Source organism: Pristis pectinata, chromosome 26 (assembly GCF_009764475.1).
Source record: "Pristis pectinata isolate sPriPec2 chromosome 26, sPriPec2.1.pri, whole genome shotgun sequence".
In the NCBI taxonomy this organism is placed as follows: Eukaryota; Metazoa; Chordata; class Chondrichthyes; order Rhinopristiformes; family Pristidae; genus Pristis; species Pristis pectinata.
The window spans coordinates 12,141,064-12,158,967 of record NC_067430.1 but is presented as its reverse complement, the minus strand read 5'-3'; the positions used below and the strand labels follow the sequence as shown (position 1 = coordinate 12,158,967).

The following is a 17,904-nucleotide window of genomic DNA, read 5'->3' as shown; positions in this document are numbered from 1 at the left end:
TTATCGTCACCCACAAGCCAAGAATTAAACATGGCATCTTTTTGAGCTGCAAAGTTCACTTATACACTGGGCAGTCTACTGCTCATGAGAACTATTATATGAGACCGTAATTATGCAAAAAAAAAGTGCACTTTGAACTGACCTTGACCCTTGTGGATGGAATCAAAGAAATCTTGTCGTGTGAAATGCATTTCTTCCTGACTGGAGGTGCTGGCAGCACCAGAAGCTGACCGAGGAGATTCACTAACATCCGTCTTTGAACCACGCATGCTGTTATTGAGGGAGTACATTTTAATATCTTTAATTTCCACTTGCAGCCGGTCTCTCCCAGAATCATCTTCACCTGTTACAAAGTTCTGGATTGAAGTCCGGCCCAAGTGTCCAACCAAAAGTTCACAGCTTCCAGGTTTCCGTGGGATTGCGACCACAGGTGACTCAATGTTGATGTTCAAGATTAACTTTACTGGGTTCTGCTCGGGAGCTTCCATCCCAGCATCCACATCGTCATCAAGCTCAAACACATCCCTTGACTTACGTGGCTTTTCAAAAAGTAAAACCATCTCGCTGTACTCAGCTGTTTTGTTTACGAGGACAGTGGAGACTTTGGAAGCTGCACTCTTCAGCATATTTTGGAAGTTATCTTCAAGTTCATCCATGGATAAGGTAAGTTCCTTAAGGAATTTAGGTGAATGGTTATAATGTAATGATGCCATGTGCAGACTCAACATAAACTCTTCCTTTGATTGCTCAATAAACTTAAAGCTCAGAGCTTCACTATGATTCATCTCAGTTTCAGACCTCATGAAGACAGAGTGAAAGAAACCAAAATCGCTTACTGTTTCATATGCCTCTGTATTTCCAATGCTTACTACAAAATGGTTCTTTACTTCATCTTGGGTCAAGTCCACTAGCTGAAGGCAGCCGAGAGATCCATTCATTTCAAACCGACTGCCCATGGAAACGTTTACCTTTGTGCCATTGATACTGGCTGTAGCAATTTTTCTTCCCAGTCTCTCTCCACTCGTTAGCCCGACAGTCCGGAGAAGTAGCACATTTAGCCGATGGATTTCCACTGCCACTTGTGTATTTTGATCATACGTGGACTGAATAGATTCTCTGTCCTCAAAACTCATTGCTGGATCAACAAATGGAGACTCTGGACTTGTATCTTCTTTGGCCTTTGGAAAGGACTTCTGTAAAAAGCCAATGAGTTCAACCATAGTTTCTGGATTAAGGATAATGTCCAGATTGTTGACCTGCAATGAGATGACTTGTAAAGAGCTATCCAAGTTCATAGAAGGGCAATCGGAGCTCACAAATTGATATTCCAGTTTAATCAAGACATCCTGGTCCTGAACAGTAGAAGATGGAGGTACTTGCTCATCCAGTGCTAATGAGTTGCTCAATGTGATTTTATTTTTAACGAGTGAGGTACTGCTATTGACCAGTGAAGTAACAGTGGGGTGAGGAGAGACAGGAGATTGTGCTCCACTATCACGAAGGCTGCCCGTGGGAATGTCAAAACTCAAGTTTTTGTGAGATGCCATCAGCAAGTCAAAGTCAGACCCATATGTCTGGACAGTGTCCACCAATAGCAAACCATGTACAGTCAGTGTCACCTCATTATCATAAGGCCTCTTCACAAAATTGGAATTAATGCCAAAAACCTTTAGCACAGATATGTATCGCCCACAACTCTCCACCCCTAACTGCATGTAATTAATTTTGAACTCTGCTAGAAGCAGCTTCGACTCAACCAGAACCTCACGGGTATGTTGCTCGAGTGACATTACACTCTGTGTTAGACTCATCTTTGAATCCAGTAGCTTGCCCCGGCTATCCACTTTGTTGAAGATTTTTTCTCGTCGTAGTGACTGCTGCTCACCTGATTTTTGCTGCATCTCAGAAGCAGTTATCCTTGACAAAAAATTGCGCAATGCCATGATTTTATCCTCATTTACATGTATTTTAAGCTCAGGCAGGGTGCCACAAAGCATGGCACCAGGACGATTTGGGTCAGAGGTGTACATTAACCGCCGTTCTAATTGTAACAGCACATTAAATTTCTCAACAACATGCGTTGGCCCAACTTCACTGTCCTGAGCATGCTTCCAGTTATCCATGACTCGCCCGACCATAATCTGCATGTCCATGAAGGACAGTGAGTATTTCTCATAAAGCTTATTGTTTATAAAATGTTGCTGCAGCTGCTCCTCAGTAAATGCTAAACCAACGAATTCTGAGGACTTTGTCCCAGGGTCAGAGCTGGGCTCTGGAGGCGGTGTGTTGGGTGGTGTGGCTAGTGGTGTCTTGTATTCATCATCACTGAGTTCCTCTTCTTGGACAGATAGTCTAATGCTGGCTCTGCTCTTGGGCTCATCTGCAAGTACAAAGAGTGAAGTTAAGGTTAGCAGAGATCTCATGGTAAATTGGCGGGAGTTTTCAGGACAGTAAATTCTCATGCAGAAGTTTGCTTAGTTTTTCAAATTTCACTGTACAAATGAGCTAACTACTATAATTAATATTAGTAAAACACTGCGTATTGACTGGATAATCTGCTTTACCCCTAATTCCGGTAAATCCAATAAACAGTCTGTATTTAACCACAAGTTTCTACAATGATTATACTTCTCATTTTAGTTCTGCAACCTTTGTTTTCCCTAATAGCTCAACCAAAAGTCTGGAACCACATGGAACACCTGATGGGAGCAGGGGAGTCCCAAAGTCAATTCCTATTCTGTTCCAAGTTAGCAAATTTCAATTTTGGTAGGAGAATGGGAACAGACACAGAATAAGAAAGATTATAAGTATCCTGGTTCCTGATTGCCACTATCCTGAAGAATGGGCACAGATGACAATTAACATCTACTGAACTTTGTCACAGAATGGATATACTTCTAAGGAAGATTAACTGAGATGGGGGAATATAACAAGCAAAACAAAAGCTAGCCTGTGCTGGGTCAAACCAGGTCAAGGGTAAAGGCACTGTATCAACTCATTTATCTCCAAATAACACAAGAGGTGGTTAGAATTGTTCCCTAGTCCATTGCTGATGTTACAAATCACACTTCAGAGTAAAAACTTGAACTGCAGTGAAAAAATAAACAGTCCATACAAACACAGGAAAAGAAAAATCAAGACTTATTTATCTCCTTTAAACATAATCACAAATACACATTGGAAATAGAGAGTAAATCAATGAGAAAGAGCTTAAAAACAGATCGCTGAAATATCCTAAAGCTGAAAATTCTCCATATGCACAATTACAAAAGAAAAGCACCTCAAAGGTTAACACTTCAGCCGTCATCTTTAATGAAGCAATTCTGACAAAAATTAACCTACCCTGCTCTTTCACAGTAACTGGTTTCAACATTTGTGTTGTTGCCAAACCTAACCATCTTCAATTTATGTAAAGATGATATTGATAAAGTTAAGCAGTTTTACTGGATAACTGAGTATAAATCTACCTAACTAACTTTGAGTATAATATGAGAGCTAAAGAAACATTTGAACTCAGCACTTGTGCATACAATATCATTATGGACTTTAAATGATTCCTTTAAGGAGAATGTCATTATATACAGAGATCTTGGCTCAAGAGCAATTACCTCGAAAATTTGTTAGCAGAATTCGACCCAGATCCACAACTACCAGCAAAGAATCTGGAGATTTGAAATCATCTGGAAAAATCACTTGAGGGGCAGAAATATCCAACTTCATCATCCAGCGTTTGTCATTTTCCTGGTGACAGAAAAACAAATTTTCCATTTTCAGTTCTTCGGCAATGATAGACGTTAATAATTTAATATTTAATTGTATATTCTCTTGCAACAGATTTAGTGTTGCTAATAATCTGATCAAAGAATTATGGACATTTAGCAGACAAAGTAGCCATTCAGTACATTTTGCTCATGCCAGACAATAAAAGGCTGTTCTGACTAATTCAGCTTGGTCCACAGTCTTGTAGGTTATCGCACATTCAAGTGCTAATCCTGGTTCTTTAAAGTATGAGGGTTCCTTCCTCCATCTATCTCTCAAGGATCAAGTTCCAAAATTTGCATTGGAATTATTTTTTCTCAACTTCCATTAATTCTTCTGACTATTACCTCAAATCTCTGCCCTGGTCTTTGATTTCCATGCAAGAGAAATAGGTACTTCACATCTTGGTCTCTCATAACTTTATACACCTCAATTCATCCCAACTCAGCCTCCTATGAACTAATGAAAACAACTCTAGACTAGTCGATCTTTCATCATTGTTGAACTTCCAAAGCCCTGATGACATCCCAATACACATCCAAGTGCATTCTGGCCATCACATCCTCCATTATTCAATGCTCTAGCTATACCATGAGTAATGTTATACACAGTCTTAGCATGATCTCCCCTGCTCTTATATTCAGTGCTTCAACCAATAAAGGAAAGTATTCATAGTGAACTCTTAAATAACTTTCCTACTGCCTTCAAGGAACTGTGGACACATGTTCCAAGATCACTCTCTTCGTCTACACCTGTCAGTATTTTACCATTTATGGGGTAGCCATTCATCTTGTCTGCTTTCAATCAATGCATTACCTCACACTTGCATCCAGATTAAATTCCATTTATAATTTTTCATCTTACTAATCAATCATTTCACTTTTCTGATGTGGTTCAACATCTAATTAATTATTAATGATAAAACTGTTTCAGAATCATCATTTTAAATTTGGGCCATTGGAGAACCAGGAGCCAATATAATTATGCAAGGATAACGAATGGTAAGTGGGATTCAACATACAAAAGTATACATGAAATACAGTTTTGGTTGAGATAAAGTTTAGGCGGGTGAGAGGTGAGAAAATGGCAAGAAGAACTTGGAATTTCTGTGTTTGGAGCCAACAAACACATTAATATGGTTCACAGTAGCAGATGAGCCAAGGTAGAAGCAAGTGACTTTAGAGAGGAGATCTATGCATCTAGTTAAAGGCAAATAGAATAACGTCATGCCCAACAGCACGGTTTGGGAAAAGGGACAGAAGTAGTACTAACAATGTTAATCTAGTCCTGTATATGAGCACAAAAAATAAGCATAGCATTCACAGAGATACCAATGCCTGATACTGAAAGAAAACATCATCTCAGGTGTTGGACCCAATTTGTTCTGATGTGCAATCAATGTCGTCATTTTGAATACAAAACTGTGGGTCAATAATGCAAAAGCATTTACAAACTGTAGATGTCATTGTGACTAGATGCTGTATGCTGTGATGCTTCATGATCAGATCTCCAAGAACACTCAGAGCTGACAATCCAAATTACTTTGAAAAAAAACAGAAGTCTAAGACCCAAACAGCAAAGCATTGTCATGGTTGAAAAGACAAAGAAGATTAAGTAAATTGGTGAGCATGCAACACTCAACCTGGGTTTAAAATCCTGTATCTTATAGAAAGAGAAAGAGATCAATAAATCCACCTTTTTGAGGTCCTTGGAAATCCTGCACGACAGGAGTGCATATAAAGAAAGAAAGACTTGGATGTAAGGAGTGCATTCCACTTCCCTTTCAGGATATTCCAAGGCATTTTGCAGCCATTTTGTGACTCTTAGGTGTAGTCACTGCTGTTATATAGGAAATACAGCTGCCAATTTGCACTCAGTGCACTCCAACAAAAAAAACATTATAACAATGACAAGACATTGCATTTATTGATTAGTGTTGAGAAATGGATAACTATTGGTCAGGACACCAGAGTTAACTACATCCTATTTTGTTCAGTATTTATTGTGCTCAAGTGAAAAAGCAGATTGAATCTCAGTTTAAAGACACATCTGATTGTGCAACATTCCCTTGCTCCAGCAATGGAATATCATCTTAGGTTTATGCGCTCGAATCTCCAGAGTGGGACTTGAATCTAGAATTGAAATGCAGCTGAGATTCAGGATAACTTAAAGGAAATTTAGATATTGCCATCAAGACTGATTAATCCACTGCACAAATTTTCATCCGTTCATACAGATTACAAATTCTGAATGCCCATTTCTGCTGATGAAGCTTTCTGCAAGATGCACTAAACCATAAAATTTAACCCTTTATTTCATCACAATGAGGGTGCTAAAGTTTATGATGTAATGTATTTGCAGTTCAGGTGCAGCAATGATGCAACTAATCACTTATGTGACATGTATCCATTTAGAATTTAATGTAGTACATTTCAGAAAACCATATGATCCGGCTCAATCATAAAAACACATGCATCTGACTTACGATGAATTCTCCCACCAGTAGCTGATCAATGGTTTGTCTGATCTCAGCCTTTGTTTGCATCTTGAGCTTATTGTATTGCCTTCTGGCAGCTTCTGCCACGCGTAGCTCTAGTTCTGACTGGTAACCAAAGCCTACCAAAATGGACAAAGAAATCCACAATTTTTCAGAGAGCGAGTTCTGGAGGCATTTAAGTCCTAGTTCTGAATCCCATGCATTAGACTAAAAGAACTATATTGCTTTTTGTTGCAAGTACTAAGGGAAAAATATCCACGTGGATTAGCTTTATCCCAAACTAACCTCATTTGGGAATACGGATGATCTTGTCCTTCACAGCTAGTTTCAACTATCTATTTGCTGGTCTGGTTCAGATCATGGAAGAGCATATCCCAATTTCTCCCATTTACCACAGTCGCACCAGCTCTGCTATTCTTAAGCAATGAAGATAGACATAAGAGGCTGGTGTAAAATATTCTTTGAAGACCCAATTATAAAAATACAATTTGCAATCTAATCGATAGCTTCCAATAACAATCTTTTTACACCATACCTTTATCCTTCCTGAAGAATCCTATTCTATGTAACTTCACCCAGCGATAATAGCTTATATACAACAGGAATTGTTAAAAAGCTATCGCTAAGGGTATTCAAACAACACTTGCATTTATAGTGCACTTTTAACATGCTAAAAAAACACTAACAGTAAATCACAAAATGCACTCCAAAGAAGCAATGAAAATCAAGTAAATGCAACTTTGGTCAAAGATGCAGTTTTTAAAGCAGAGTCTTAAAATAAAGAATTTCAAAGTGTGGGTCCTGAAGGAACTGAAGTGTGGATAATAGTAGGGTGAATTAAGAAGACAGAGTTAAAAGACTGGAAAGTTCACACTGGAGAGGCAAAGGAGATTACAGTAACAAGAATTTAAAGAAAAGAATGAAGTTTAAATTGGAGGAACTGTAGCTAACTTAGGCCAGTAAGAATTGGGTGAAGAGTGACTGAAATTGAAAACGAAACCAGCAGGAGAGTATAAATCAGTTGCAATTGGTGGAGGGTGGAAACTTGCAAGAACAGCTCAAATTGTTGAAAGAATTAATGAGTTTCAACAGGAACTGGGGTGAAGTCAGGGCTGGAGACATCATAGAAGTGAAAATAAGTTATTTATGCATTGAACAAAAATGGAATTGAAAATACTGTTCATGCTCAGATAAGTCACCAAGGCTGTCGAAGGTCTGGTTTAGTCAGTCAGTGGTTGGTGAGAAGGATTAAAATAGAGCCAAGTGTACAGAGCTTGCGCCTATGACAAATGGTAATGGTTTTGATCTTAGCCAATTTTTGCAGGGGAAAAATTGTAACTCAACTAAAACTAGCCATCAGATTTCAATAATGAGTGTCTACACAGATGGTGTTGGAAGGAGGGAGAGCTGGATATTAGCACCATACAGGTATCTAATAGCAAAGGCTGGTGGTGCCCTTGCCTGAGAATAGATTGGTGGGAACCATGATAACTTCAACTTTGATTTTGTTGTGTCAACACTTCAGTTGATGCTAGTGTTTTAGTGCCATATTGATGGATATAATTACATGGTAGTCAGTCCAGCAGACATTGGTATCTATCATGGGACAGGTGATGTGGACATCTTCACAATCCCTTGCTTGAGTAATGATATAATCTAATAGGTGCCAGATAAGATAGCGTTCCTCTTCCGGTTACCCCATCAGTAATGACTCACTGCTTTGTTGTTTAAATTGGCCAACTTCTGTCTGTCGCATCTCGTAACGAGGGAACATCAGTGTCAAAGTGACCAAGTTCCTGAACTATGAGATGTGACATGCAGAAGTTGGGTTCACTGCTGATGGGACTGTCCATAAGGCACCAACGACATGCACTGATACATGCACTCATGCATGGGCTCAAGCACAAGAACCCTTGTCCATTTCCTTCCCTCTTTGCTTCTCAAACACCTTACCCACCCTTCTTGCCCCAGGTTCTGGCCAAGCTCCAGCTCCCGATCCCACTGCATACCCAAATGATTTCTTGTCCCTCTGGCCACACCTGGCTTATGTTCCCACCAATGGTTCCAACTGCACACCTGGCCCACATTCCCAAAGGGTACTTTAAGATTATCCTCCACGGGACAACAAATGATTACTTTTAAATTTACTTTTCTACTAACCTGAGGTATGCACTTTGCCCTTGTAGAAAAAATCTGCAACTTTCTTGATAACTAGGGGGTTATAGATGATGTTGAGGGGTCGAGTGCTGACTTCCAATCTTCTCTCATAGTTACTCCAAACTGGATTTTTCTCATAGATCATTTCAAATACTGGTGGCAACTTACATGGAGAACAAAATGCTGTAAAGTATCATGAACAAAATTAGGTCAATTCAAAAAAGTTATCGCATTGGTAATACGTCATTCACAATATTTCTCTAGCATCAGTGCTTTCTCATCATTGAATTTGGATACAACATGTTCTTACTGAATAGTATGACATAAAACTCTGACGACAGAAGAGATGCAGGAACAAAAAGCAGAATGCTGTAAGAATTCAGTGGGTCCAGCAGCATCAGTGGAGGCAAAAAGTGAAAGTTGACATTTTGAGTCAGAGCCTTGCATCAGGACTGAGGGGGAAGAGGAAAGATAGCCAGACTACAGCAGTAGGAGGAAGGGGTGGGACAGAGGCTGGTGGGGATGATGGGTAGATGGAACCAGGCAGGAGGGCGTGGGGAAAGGGACAGAGGCTGGTGGGTGATAGAGGATGATGGGTGGATATAAACAGGTGGAGAAGGGAATGGGTAAAGGGGACAAAAGAAGAGAACTAGGTGGACAGGTGAGTGTGTGTGGGAGAACAGCACTGGGGGTGTGGGTTACCTGAAATTGGAAGGTTCAGTGATCATACCATTGGGTTGTGAGCTACCCAAGCAGAATATGAGATGTTGTTCTTCCAATTCGTGTTTGGCTTCTCCATAGCAATGGAGAAGGCAGAGGACAGACGGGTTGGTATGGGAATGGAAAGGAGGGAAAAAATGACCTGCAACTGGAAGCTCAAGAAAACCATTGTGAAAACAGCACATCCGCAAAATGGTTGCCTAGTCTACGCTTAGCTTTCCCAATGTGCAGGAGGCCACCTCATGAGCAGCAAATACAGTAGACCAGGTTGAGTTGGTGCACGTGAACCTCTGCCTCACTTGTAAGGGCTGTTGAGGTCACCGAATGCAATAGGCCAGCTTGGAAGTGCAAGTGAACCTTTCTATCTCAATATTTGCAAATATTTCTTTGCCTATACATCAATGGAGGATTCCTAGTATACCATCCATTAAATAAAAAATAATCCATTTAAAAAAAAAGGAACAGTAACACTTGAATTTTGGGTTTCAATTAATTTAGTTTTCAATCAAAATCCTATTATATTTTTTCTTCTGATTTTCTCCCTAAGCCCCTCCCTCTTGGAAATTATGTGGCAAAATTTCGTTACACAGAACCCTTCCTGGACAAGACTCAAATGGCCACTCCTTATGCCTGGTCCTTGACTGTAAATTGCTTTCATTTATGATCCTTAATAATTTAAAGGAACATTACAGCATACTGCCTCACCTGCATGCACATTGGTTGCCTCAGACAAAGTGGAGCGCATGCCTAATGTCTGTGATAAGCTTGCAGCATCTTTTTCCTGTTAATGTACAAAGGAGGCACATAGTTAATATTGCTTTCTCAACTGTGATTCTATGATTGTAAACACATAAATCAAAAAAAAAGTCCAAGTCGAGTTAATTATGCCACATAGGCAAACATCACTTTTCTCTCTTAAGAAAATGCCCATGCAGGTACTTAGAGACCCCTCAAATTATCTTCAAATAAAGCCTCAAATAAAAGGCAAATTTTCAATTATGCTGAAAAAGTTGATCCTAGACAGTGCATCCTATTACATTATTTAGGTCAATTACAGTCCCTGGAAGCCAAGCCATCATCTTCATACCCAATGTATGCAACTATGACTTAAGTAGGAATGGTGCAATTCCTTTGTAAATGCAATGACACAAAGTTTATGGGCTATCTTAAACATTTTAAAATTCAGTGCGAGTCAATCAGAAGACCATCTGAACAACAACAACTTGCATGTACATAGTGACTTTTAATACTAATCTTTGTATAGTTTTCTACCAAATTAGGACTGAACACCAGAAGGCCAAGGAGGAAAATTAATTGTCCAAAACACCATTGCAAAATTAGGTTTAAGGTGGCTCTTGAGCTAAAACAGAACTATGGTAACCAATTTAGCTTTTGAAAACGTGCTTCAAGATATCCCAAGGTTGTGTCACTGATGGGAGGGAGGAAAAACTCCACACTGCTCAATTAAACCGTGTTAGTCAATATTTCGGAAACTGTATACCACATGCTACAAGTTCAACTGACTGATGGCTCCCTTCTGAGGCTGGTGGCAAATTGAATTACTGAGTTATAGGCTTAGCAAAGTTTTACAATTCTTCTTTCTTGCACGCACAACTCCACAAACATTACATTGCATCAGATTATAAATCTGAACCAAACAAAAAAGTAATTACATGTTAATGCACCTTGCCTAAAAAACATTTTTTCCAAGTTGAATTCAGCTATCATGTACTGACACCTACTGGTTTGGGTGAAGCTAGAACAGGGAATAAGGAACCTTGTGTTGCCAAGTCTCGCAGGAACAAGGCTCCCAGTTGAACAGAGAACAAGGAAGATTCTGTACGAGGCGACGACTCCACACCAATTTTCACTCCTGAAAAACATACAAAAGAATGAGCAGTTATTTCTCTGCCACCTCCACATGATAAAATATCTTACAGTAGTGCTGTGCAATAAAAGGGCCAGTGTACCATCTGGCCTGCCTCAGTAAACAGCAAGGTGCTGAAGCTCACCACTTCCATACTGCCTGCAACTTCAATACCTGCTGGATGAGTGTGGTCCTCGTGTTGCTATCACTGGTTAGTAATGACTTTCATGCAGGCAAAGGTCAACTCTAACATACCTGTCAGGTCGCAAAGCTGACTCCTGCTCAGCAAGGCCCTGCAGAACTCTGACCTGCTAAATCATGCCCGAGGCTGAATCAGCTGTCAAAATCATCCAAAAACCTCGTATGTCTATATCGTCATTGGCATCCACAAACATTCAAAAATAATCAAAGCTATTAAATATCAAACATACTACTAAAACAAAATTTTAAAGTACAGTAAGAAAACATTAAAACACTTAAAACTCCATAAAACATTTAAAAATATTCAAATACAATTGTTCATGTATTCAAATGAAAATGACCTAAGACTTACCAAATCTAACCCTGTCCAAATTTCCCAGCATAATAGCTGGGAAACTGCAGACAATCAGCACTTCACTGCACAACTCCATTAACGGATTCACCATCAGAGCACAGTTAGAATCATAGTGCAAGGACCGCTCAGGAAAAATGAGATTTATGCATTTGCGCCAGTGGCCCTCAGAAGTGTTTCAGATTGACAATCTGGTCCTCACCACAAAAAGTTGTGCACTAAAGTTTTACTAAGTTTTATTTTTTCATTTTCAGGACCATGAACAGTTCCTACAGCACTTCATGTATGATCCACTATTTTTTCCTCCTTGCTTTCTTGAGTTAGTTAAATTTGCTTTATTTTTTTTATTACTACTAAAAATGAAGGCTAAGATTTGTCTTTAGAGGGAAAATGAAGTGCCAACACAATGAGAAATAAAGTTGTTGCAGATTAAATCTCTCAATCCTAGATTTGTCACAATGGAGACATACCTAGCACCAAGAGACTTCATCTTTAGCTTCTTACTTATACCTCCTGTTAAATGACATCTAGCATACCTAGAAACAACTGGAGAGATTATTAATCACAATAATGTATAGAATAGAGTCCCTATTTTGCCCCCAAGTTTGAAGAAATTTATCCAGTTGGCAATATTTTAATAACAGTATTATCAATCACTGCTTTATTTCTTTTCTCTCACCATCTATGGGCCTTAAAATCACGTACAGCATCACATATGCTTTTTCATCTCACCTTATATTCTTTCCTGTTTTTTGTAACATTAGTAGTACCCTCCACATCCTTCACTCAAGATTCACCGAGGTTAAATGAATGAAAATGGTTCCTAAACACCTTTGAAAATTACCTGAAAACTCTAGTTCCACAAAAGCCGTCTCTGTGGCACCAAGATTAGTCTCCTTGTCATGTCTGAGCAAGCTGATGGTTCCGCTTTGTAGCAGAAAGTTCAGTTTAATAAAAACATGGTCCCTCTTTGTGAATGTGTTCATGCCTGATGTATCAGTCATTGTGTTGAAGAGTTCATCGCCATCTGACAAGAGAAATGAAGAAAAGTTGCCCAATGAATTTACAAGAAATTAAATGCACAGCCAGCTTTCATACAGTACATTAGATGCTTACAATATCTCAATAGCCAAATGAAGAACCATGTGATCATTCTTTTCACATAAAAATGATTGGGGGCAACTTCATATTACACATAGTTCAATAATTTCAGTGTTGTTTTAACATGAGTTAATTACAGATTGTAAGTTGTGATGTTCCAAACCATTTTTTTTTATCATTAACAAGCTGTACATGTTGATGACATGAGCATATTACAGTGGTGGACTGGGAAGAAATACAACCAAGAAATGAAACCAGCATTGAAGTGATTTGTGACAGGAAGAACCTGATCCAACTTCCCAATATGTGACTTACACTTGCAAATAGGTGCAAATGAGTTCAAAATCTAAGCACTAAATGCCTAACTTCTTTACTTCCTAACTAGAGTAAAGACATTCATCTTCAGGAGTTGACAGGATTCTGGACTTGTAACACATAATATGCGTGAAATATAAATGACTATATCTAATCTTATCAATTTACAGCAGAGAAAGAATCATTTCAATGTTTTAAACATGTCTATGTCAGGCTACGGAGGCAACTGTCAGGAAACTTTCCCATGACAAAGTTTCACAAATGCCAAAAATACACGTTCCAAAAAAAAAACATCTTGCACCTTCAGTATCTCAGACGGCCACTTAAAGTAGCAGCATGAATGCAAGTCTCATCATACCTAGGGACTCTTCTGGATTCCACTGCTGCTGCTCTTCAGCTGTGAGATCTTCTACGGTTACACCCTGTTCCATTTGCTGAGCATTTTGAGAGTAGCCATACCAGCCACCCCATCCAGGGAACCAAGACTGCAGATACTGGATCATGCCACCACAGTTTCCATGCACTGACTTGGACTGTGAGGAAGAACCCAGAGGTTCTGATAGAGGCTCGCGCAGTTTCTGTCAGAATGATCAAAATAAAAGCAATTTTCAACATCCAGTTATTTCCACGTTTTGTGTAAGCTCAAGGCAACCCTAGAGCACTGAACAGTTAGATAATTGGTTTGGAAAGACAACTTTAAAATCTTTTCCCATGCCGCAATCATAAGCAGTGTTCTATTCAACACAAATAAGAAAGCTCCAGCACACCTCACTATATTATTTGGTGCACTACAGCTCCACATGTTGTGCTCCTAATTTCAAATCTGCCATTCTCAACTTCTGTTAAGCAAGGACCCAGCACAGATACTATAATACTATCTTATATTCCAAAGTGAAATTGCTGTGAATCTCCCAATAATTCTATGTGCAATTGTCAACAAATTCAGGATTTTAACTTGTGTGCAAAAAAAGATGTTCCAAATTTGCAGTCAGCAATTCAACACAGTTTTGGTGACTGTACTCATGCTGGAGACTTCATGGAGTTCAACATGGGAGCATTAAGCTGCAGCAACTCTTCAATACCTGTAATGAAGAATCTGCAAAATAACCTGTGCCAGATTGGAATTAGTGTGGGAGTGCTTTCTCATTCATTTCAGTTGTGGGGACTAGTAGCAAGGGGCTTTTGTTAAGAATTAACACAATTTTTTGTTGGTGTTTTGAGTCTTTTTAAATATTTTCAGGTTATATTTTCAGCTTTTACATTTTTGTTTAAATTTTATTTACTTTTTGAAGTTTTAAAATATAGATTTAATAGTTTTTAATCATTTTTGAATGTATGAAACATACAGTCTTTGACAGTTCTGGTTAAATCAGGATGCATGGCATCATCTACTGTCAAGATATTTTCACCATTTTGTGGGCAGGTATTGTCTGGTTCCAACATGAGCCCATTGTATCATGGAAAGCTTTTCACTTCACGTTGTCCCATTGTGATCCATCTGCTGTACCCCTAAAATTTGCCACTGTTCAGACAGGAAAGTGAAGCAAGTGGAAGATAGTAATTAAGTACATAAAAACCACTCTCAGTCACTTACAGTAATATAGTTACAAAGCTTGATTGACAGAGAAATTACCTTATTATCTCCACTGTGACTGGCTGTGGCATTGTCATTATATTTCACCATTATTTTAACCAACCAAGTTTAACAATCTGCAAAACTCCATTACTCTGGCATGCTCAGGACTTTGGTGGTGCTGGACTAGATTTTCTGGACAACTAGATGCCCAATGCACTTTTAATTCACTTCTTTTTAAAAAAAAGATGTCACATAATAGAATAATACATTTTCCAATTAACCTAGTAAATTTCAGGGGAGTGCAGAAGCCAGGGCCTCAGTGAGCTGATGGGGAGACCTGGAATTGGGGTCTCAATGAGTGGGCAGGGAACACAGCAAACATCACTGGTAAGACAGATACTCAACCATCGGAACTTCCAAATAGTTGGATAGTGGCTTATTGGACTTTTACTGTATATTGAACAGTTGTATAAATTGTATAATGAGTTAAAAGAATAAGTCCATTTATCCATGACCAAAGGGCATAGCCACAAACTGACTGAGCCTAGCTTCAGGACTGTTAAAGATGTGCAGCAGAACTATTAGAGTATAAACACTTACAACTGTGCAGCACACAGTACATTTCCTATTGCTTGACACAGTTGGAGTAGAGGCTTGCAGGGTTATGTCAAATCAAATGGGAAGAATCCCATTGACAGGTCTATGCCTCCAGGATACATTAGCAAGAGAGGTTGACTAGCCAATTATCAACAGGACTGTGGAATGTTAGGAATCTGCTTGGCTCAGGTATTAGATCATCCAGCCCATCATTCAATGTCAGGATTCTGACTTTTATCACAGATTTGTCATGTTGGAACCACCCAACTCGGAGAAACCACAACTTAGCCACCAGTGGATTGAGTTACTTCTTCTGAAACATCTTGTTTGTTGATTTAACCCAAATTCCTAAATGTGTGCAAGAGCAAATATTTAATTGCAAATCCTGACCTCAGCCAGTATATCTTGCTTCTTGAACTGCTCAAATACAAGTTCTCGCAGGATTTTCAGCTCTTCAAAGCTCTGTTCATCCTCAATCCGCTCTAGCTCCTCCTATAAAACAAAACAGTACAGCACCAAGTTCAATCAGAGGAATGGGAGTGATGATATAAAATATGATTTCTCCAAGGTTTCCTTGGCTTCTATTAAGAAAAAAGAAAAGTTTCTTCAACTTGACAAGCTCACAAATGACAAAGCAGAAAATCCTAACAATTCAACTTTTTAAGGCATCTGCACCCAGACCCACCCTGTATCACCCACACTCAACCAGAAGCCAAGCAAAAACAATCTCTCATCAGAAATACCAGATCAGCAAGACCAGCTGGGACATATGCAGCATTTGACAGGAACAAATCACAATAGATATTTTCTGTGATATTTCTTTGCACTAACCCATCTGACTCCTCTCATCGAGTTCAAAATGATCAATTAGATCTTCCCAATGTTCCTTCTGAGGTTAGAGATCAGCCATGATCTTATTCAATGGAGGAGCAGGCACAAGAGACGAAACGGCCTATTTGTGCTTCCATTTCATATGTTCTTATGAATGTGCTGACCGTGTGTCAGTATCCCTTGATTAAGTATCAAAGCAAACTCTATTCCTGGACCATATACATGAAAGAACCATACCTCACTACAAGCATTATCATGATACAAATCAATGGAATCCACAACTATACATAAAACCAAAGCAGTCCTGACATTATCTTTTTAGTAATTCAGAGGAAAGCAGTTAAAGTGTTCTAGTGAAAAGTCAAATTGTAAAATCATTCCCAACTAAGATCAATCACCTCTTCTTCTAGTGAATTCAGATTTCCTTTCAGCTTTTCATGATACTTCTCTGTATAGAACACTGCATCTCTTGCTCGTTGTAATACAAAGGTCCAGTTTAATCGCTTCCTCTGCTCACGAATCTCAGCAAGATTGGCATTCAGAGCAAAATTCCACCACTCACGGGAACTATTTATAAGGGAAACAAAAAACAGAAAATGGAATGTTTCGATAATGCTTACGTGAAGATTTACTGAGAAATTCTGTAGATTTATATGTGTATATCAATATGATCTCCCCCAACACTTAATGCATGGAGAGCTGTTTTGACTTTAGGCTATAGTTAAAAATGGGCATTATTGATTTTCAAAGAATTCATTGTCATTAATCATAAGAGGTACATAAACAGATGGGGGATTTGATAATGCTGGATTTATACTTTTTCCCAAAATCGAAATTATCCCTCTGGCCATTAAGACCAGATAATGTCTTCAGATAATACAGGGTTAGACTACAACAGGAAGCGTGCCTGGGATGCAGCTGTAGTTTAATTTCCACATGACAAGTAATTTATTCTTTGTTTTATATTTTATATTTCCACGATGACTGTTATAATAGAAACTATAAGTGCAATAACTTTAGGCACAACTATTGTGTTTAATGTCATTAAATAACTCCAGTCTACCTGCCTGAAATTGCAGCCAAAATAGGATTCAAATTTTAAAAATTGTTACGCTGAAGGAACTTGACAAGTGAACACTTCCAATTTTCCAATTTCTCTTCTCCAATATGAAAAAGTAAATACTAGTGTGCAGTTCGGATATTTTATGTGTGGATCTAGAATCTTGAGGTTAGCAGTCTATTTAAAGCTGAATCTTGGTGTCATTTGAAAGCCAGACACTGGAGGAATCAATTGATAATAATCAAGGTCATATTTCTTGTGAAATTTTTCCTGCTGGTATACAAATTCAACGCAAGGCCAGGTGCTGCTGTCACAACTGAGAAGTTAACAAACACAGTCCAGTCATTGAATCTTGCTTTAAATGGCCTAGTACCTTTTGTTACAGAATTATAAGAAAAGGCTCTTTGGTCAGAATTATGCTCAAAGTTCTTTGTTGGAAATTAAAGAATCTTATTAGCTTGGATCTTGCAGTTAATAGCAAACAAACAGCACCAGTCATTAATTACATATACCAATTTTTCACAGACTTTCCATGAGCTTCAGAACTGGAATTTGCTGTGACTAAAAGTTATTTAGATGCTACAACCAAAGGAGCATGTATGAACAGAGTAAGGTTTTACCTCTATAACCAATCAGATTAAAGAATCTTTATTGAAGCAGGCAGTCTGAAGAAATGCAAATTAGGATAATTAACTCAAGGCCTATCATTTACAGAATGTGAAATAAAGAGAGAAAAAGATAGAATTGAGAGATGCAAGAATTATTTATCCTTAAGTCTTCAACCATAATTAATATGGGTACAATAAGTAAAATCTAAAAAAAGTGAGACAGGAATTGTTCTGCAGTAATTAAAGGCTTAACATACTGTCAA

General features: G+C 38.6%; 1 protein-coding gene across 1 annotated transcript in view; it reads right to left on the bottom strand.

The window, feature by feature from the left end:
- vps13d (vacuolar protein sorting 13 homolog D) overlaps nt 1–17,904 on the bottom strand; it is a 222,585-nt gene that overhangs the window by 183,127 nt on the left and 21,554 nt on the right. Inside the window, 10 exon segments of the mRNA XM_052039131.1 lie at nt 143–2,380; nt 3,609–3,741; nt 6,245–6,375; nt 8,417–8,596; nt 9,839–9,914; nt 10,876–11,006; nt 12,398–12,580; nt 13,328–13,547; nt 15,533–15,634; nt 16,372–16,540. Coding sequence (XP_051895091.1) covers nt 143–2,380; nt 3,609–3,741; nt 6,245–6,375; nt 8,417–8,596; nt 9,839–9,914; nt 10,876–11,006; nt 12,398–12,580; nt 13,328–13,547; nt 15,533–15,634; nt 16,372–16,540 — 3,563 coding nt within the window.